We start from the raw sequence: 6,000 nt of genomic DNA, 5'->3' as shown, positions 1-6,000 counted from the left end.
TACTGAAATAAACCTGGAAATTTTACTGCATATGGAGCAAGAACTATAAGATGTACCTAGAAGCACTGTGCTGATGTGGAGTTTTGGGGAAATTTTCACTATATCTGCCTAATGTAGATAGCGCTCATAGGGAGTTTTCATGGCTTCTTTATTTTTGAACATATTGTTTTGGGGCCTTCCATTTTCAGAATCACTTCAAAATGCATGCTGTTTATTTTGGATTTTTACTTTGGTTTTTCTTTTTCTCTCTCTTTATTATGAAATATTCTCCAAGTTAAGGAAGGTTCTCTTCAATGCTGATAATAAACTGGTAGGGTTCATTTCTATACTTAAAATCATAACATATATGACAAACACCATGGTCACATTTAATTTTTGCAAGATTTATTGCTGAATTACAAAAATCACACTCTTTTGTCCTCATTTCTTTTCCTCTGTATGTCTTGAAGGTGATCTCTCTCCATCACTTCCTTGTACATGTTCACTCCTTTGGAGAATTATTTTAATATCCTAAGACAAATGGTTCAAAGAGAAGTTACAAATACTAATAAAGGATGATCAATACTATGCTACACAAATACTAATAAATGATCACATAGTACATGGCAACCACTAAACAGTTTTTATTTCTTTTTTTCCACTGAGCAAACTTCTCCATTTCGTTTTAATCCCACCCTGAAACTTACTACTTGTACCTTTGGAAAGCTATCTAAGATCTTGGAACCTCAGTTTCCATGCCTAATAATGCAGTTGTCATATTAGGTTAATTAACACTTGTAAAAGCAGTTACACAGAACCTGGCATATAATAAATCTGCAAGTTAAAAGATTATTTCCTTATGAATGAATACAAAAACCAGTATTCACCTTCTATGAAAGAAAATGCTGATGCTAAATTAATCATGTCTATAGATTTGTAGAATTTTAAAACAAAAGATTACTTTCCTGAAACTGTCTCATTCTTTCATTTAAAAAACATCAGGGAAAGAATGATCTGTTTTTCATTTGCTATACAGCTATCTTACATCTTAAATCACAGATATTTTTCAAAATATATTTAAACTATTATCACAATGTAGAAGGAGTACCAATACATGAAAAATACAGAATTGCATTTGGGTAGCTTTTAGGTTTTTTTTTTTTTATTTCACAAATTTACAGAAGTGTTTTAACAATATAAGTTCCTTTTCCTCAGAGCTGGGTTTCAAAGACTTCAGTTTGACTGTGATCATTTTAGTTGAGAAGACATGAATTTGTTCACCATTTGTGTTGACCCTTGCTTCTATGCATTGCTTCTATCAGTCACTGTGAGGGATCATAGTGAATCATTTTCTTTAGAGATCTTGTTCCTTATCTCCTAAAGCCACAGGTCAATGCTAAGTGAACCAAGTGGAAAAGAAAACCTGCTCCCCATTGACTTTTCTAGTCTTACCCAGTACAATGCTTTCATTTATTATTTATTTTTTTAGAAATGGAGTTTCGCTGTCACCCAGGCTGGAGTGCTGTGGCAAGACCATAGCTCACTGCAGCCTCAATCTCCGAGGTTCAAGAAATCCTCCCACCTCAGTTTTCTGAGTAGCTGGTACTACAGGCACATGTCATCATGTCCAGCTAATTTTAAAATTTTTTGTAGAGAGGGAGTCTTGCTCTGTTGACCAGGTTTGTCTCAAACACCTGGCCTCAAGAAATCATCCCACCTCAGCCTCCCAAAGTGCTGGGATTACAGATGGGAACTGCTGTACCCAGCCCACTACAATTCTTAATAACATGTCTTCTTTATATAGTATGTTTGTAATAACTAATGTCATTTTGATATTATCAGAAGTTAATTTGAGGATTAAGGAACAAGCTAACTTGTGATTATCTGACACTCCATAGCATGGGGAAAATGATAAGCTCCAGATATATTTAAACCAGTTTTAGCTAAATTTATAGCTGAAATCAGGGACCATAATTTTCAGTAGCAGTGAATGGAGAATAGCTTGTGAAAGTCAGAAAATGTTTGACACTGGTGCTTTGAAAACACAAAGCACTGAAGCAGCTATCATATTTTGTTATAAAGATAAAGGAGAAGCTTAGAGAGTACTTTAAAGTCAGGTGCCTTGAAGACAAAGAGGGATGAAAGTCTCCTTCAGTTCACACTTACAATTATAGGTATGTTATCCTAATGTAATTGGGTCCTGATTCATTTGTTCATAAGATATTTTCTGGTGATATTCTGATTTTAACATTAAAAGATTTCTTGCTGTCTCCCATTGAATATAAACCTCAATGATAAGGTAATATACTTGATTTACAGATTTGTTATAAAAGATGTATAATAATTGAGTCTGTGTTCATCACAAGAGACTAAAGTTATTAAGTTTTTAGAGAAAATTGTTTATTCATTTACATTTATAAATATATATTTATCACAGGAAATTGACTTTGTTCACCAACAACGCAGTTCCAATATCCTCACTGATCTTGTTATATTTACACAAATCATGTTTTAAATAATTTAGGAGAATTATTTGAAAATAACTTTTTTACACAAGGCCTATGAAAGTGGAAATTAAATAAGTGACTTTAGCTGAATACCTATAATGTCCAACACAAAATCTGGAACTTCCACATAGGTATGGACCAGAGGCTTCCTGGGACGTGTTTGGACCCTTTATCATCATGGTCCTGCACCAGTGAAAGTCCTTCTTTTTTTCCAAAGATAAGACATGTGCATTCAAGAGATTAGATGCCAGCTCACTAGTCCATCCACATATAATTGCACATGATTCAGAATTATTTACTGTGCACGGTAAGTACTACAGACCAGCAGTAGTAGAAGAAGGTTGGTGCAAAAATAATTGTGGTTCTTTGCCATTGAAAGTAATGGCAAAAACTACAACTACTTTTGCACCAACCTAATAGTAGTAATATAGTAGTAGTAGTAGTAGTAGTAGTAGGTCACATTTATTGAGTGCTATCTATCTTCCAGGAACTGAGCTAAGTACTTTATATGTATTATCTCATTTAATCTGTACAACCCCCCCCCCACCATGAGGTGACTATGATAATTGGCCCTGTTTTACAGATGCAGACACCAAGGCACTTTGAGGTCACTTACCTAAGGCCACACACTTCATAGGTATGAACCCAGTCAGTGAAGTTCCAGAGCCCACTCTCATAACCACAAAACCAGTCCACCTTAATACATTATTACAATTATGCATACTTAGTGTTTTCAAATATATATCTTAAAACGTTGTCACTTCTAAACAAGAACCTTGTAAACATAAAGCTGTTAGGCAACAACCTTCACTTGCCACTGTTTATAACAGCAAACAACATTTTAACCTGAAAAACCACACTCTAGCTTTTGCTCTTCTTATCTTGAAAGATCTTCAAATGACATCACTGTGGTTGAAGTGTATTATAAAAATGTGATCTATTTACTTGTACATGGATATCTGAAGCAAAAAATGACAGGACAAGTGCAGTGGTTCTTCAAAGATTCTTTTCTCTCCATCCCTTCATTCCTTTTGTTGTTGTTGTTGTTGTTAGCAAAAATGAGAATAGAACCCCTTACTGGAAAGGGACCCTTTTTCACTGTAAATATCAGAATTTAGACTTTTCAGGACACAGGCACAACTCTTCTTGATGGACCATCATACGAATGACTCCCACTGGTGGTAGTTTACTGGCCTCTAATTAGATTCCTTGGTGGAGTGACCAGGACGAGGTGTGGAGGATGTGAGGAGGAAGAGTTAAAGTAGATGACTCGGGTATATCTTAGAGAAACATTCTGGCAATGAACTAACTCACTAACTCACTCTCTGCTATGAGAATGCCAAGTGCTACTGGTATTGTGAAACTGGTTAACAGAAGACAGACACCCTCCGCTGGGCGGCTTTCAGCCAGAGGGGTACTGTGCACCAAGGAAGGTTTGGCAAATGTTCAGGCAGAGGTAGTTTTGGAGGTCAGTATGTCAGGATGCTCCTGGAATACAGGGGGTAGGGCCTGAAATGTTAGGTATTCTGCCACACTTGGGACAGTTATTTTCAAAGAGGAACTGTGCTGCTCCAAATGCCGATAGTACTTCAGTTAACATTGCTAATTGCTGACACTCCTTCAGAAATGAGGGGAATGTATAACTTAAAAGGAGTCCTCTAGCACTTTGGGAGGCCGAGGCAGGTGGATCACCTGAGGTCAGGAGTTCGAGACCAGCCTGGCCAACACAGTGAAGCCCCATCTCTATAAAAATACAAAAAATTAGCTGGGTGTGGTGGCAGGCACCTGTCATCCCAGCTACTCAGGAGGCTGAGGCAGAAGAATCGCGTGAACCCGGGAGGTGGAGGTTGCAGTGAGCCCAGATCATGCCACTGCACTCCAGCCTGGGCAAAAAAAAAAAAAAAAAAAGGCAGGGCAGGGAGTCCTACGGATGACAGCTTTCCTGGGAAGTCAGAGCACCTATTCGGAGAGGCTAACTCTTGAAGGCAGCCATCCGTTGGCTATTTTCTTTCCTCAAGCAAAATGTCAAATAGAATCTTCCCTGCAAGTTTATTGTATTTAATCACTCTGCTCAGAGTGAAGATATTTTCAAACCATCCTGACTTTGTGGGAGTCTTCTTCCCAGTATGAGAGGAAATAATTGCGGCATCATTTTTATGCTCCTACTTGTAATCAGCAATATAAAATAAGTCCTATTTTACATAATCCCAAAGAATTTTGCAAATTATTTTACCGGTTCAACATAAGAGAGCTATTCCCTGATAAGTGGAGCAGGGCATGTAAGCTAAAATGCAGTCTAGAGAGATGGGCCTATGGAACCCACGTTGTGCAGGATGATATTATGGCACAGTATCCCCAAGGAATGCTTGGGGATGAAGAAATATCATATCATGCCCTGCTCAGCAGCCTGTTCATTCTCTCTTGCTTTTCAAATGGAATCCACATTTTCCTGTGTGATATCTGGGTTCTTCGCAATCTGGCCTGATCTTACCAATTTAATGGGATCATTTTATACCTTTCCCAGGCTCTTCATGGGGTGGGGCTCTTGCAGTCCTTCTTCCATGCCTTCCCCAGACCTTGCCTTCACCCAGGACCCTGCTGCCTCCCTACCCCAACAGCAAAATCCATGTAGACTTCCCTTTCCCTCTCTCTACTTTCCCAAACCCTGGCCATCGTTCAAGACCCAGTTTATTCCTTCTTGGGCAGACTCCCTCCATGCTTCCAGCACAAAAATGTCATGTATTGAATTCCTATAATTTTGCACTTGGTTGGTTTAACTTACATCATTTTCTTGAGATTCCCGCATGTAAAAATTATCTTGCATAAAGGAGTTAATTTTTTTTAGAGCAGTGACCAAATTATGTACTCAATTTTCTCTCTCCTATGGAAGCTTATGCCATGGGTCTCAGTAGTAGGTGATCAATATTGAATAGTACCCCTAACAGCCATCATTTCTGTAGCCCTTCCCTTGTGTCAGATACCATGCCAAGTGCTTTACACGCACGACCTCACTTAATCCTCACCATCACCCTTTCAATATGAATGTCTCATCCCCATTTAACAGATGAGAAAGCCAGGATTAAGAGAAAGGTAAGGTCAGGGAGCTACTGAGGGGTAGACCTGAGATTCAGTCCCATGACCTGAGTCCAGAGCCTGTGTTCTTAAATGCTGTAATCGTATTTCATTACTGCATAGGCTTTGTGTCTAAACAGCTGCTAGCTTGTTAGAAATCAACTTCAGTTATACTAACACAGGCAGTAAAATTAATTTTAATATTAATTAATAATTTAATATTTTAAAGAATCAGCAATTTAGAACAAAAACATTTAGGCACACAGAAAGATATTTAAGTCTGAAGAGTTTCATTTGTGTGTATAGGAAGAAAACGGCAAAATGTAACTTGTTGTCATTGAGAAGTGAAGACACACAATCTACACTTTACCAAAGTGAAAGTGCTTTTATTTTCAACTCAGCAAACCCTTTGTAGTTCAATACACAACTCACAGGAGCCCAA

At 37.9% G+C, this 6,000-nt stretch overlaps 1 protein-coding gene across 1 annotated transcript in view; it reads right to left on the bottom strand.

Annotated features, from left to right (window-relative positions):
- Positions 1-362: 362 nt before the first annotated feature.
- Positions 363-6,000, bottom strand: part of SPEF2 (sperm flagellar 2) — a 190,303-nt gene continuing 184,665 nt past the window's right edge. Inside the window, exon 37 of the mRNA XM_011944343.1 lies at positions 363-510. Coding sequence (XP_011799733.1) covers positions 421-510 — 90 coding nt within the window. The 3' untranslated portion in view covers positions 363-420. The remainder of the gene's footprint in view (positions 511-6,000) is intronic.

Source organism: Colobus angolensis, unplaced genomic scaffold, assembly GCF_000951035.1.
Source record: "Colobus angolensis palliatus isolate OR3802 unplaced genomic scaffold, Cang.pa_1.0 Scaffold230, whole genome shotgun sequence".
NCBI lineage: Eukaryota > Metazoa > Chordata > Mammalia > Primates > Cercopithecidae > Colobus > Colobus angolensis.
The sequence above is the reverse complement of the archived record's forward strand: the minus strand, read 5'-3'. Positions and strand labels throughout refer to the sequence as shown.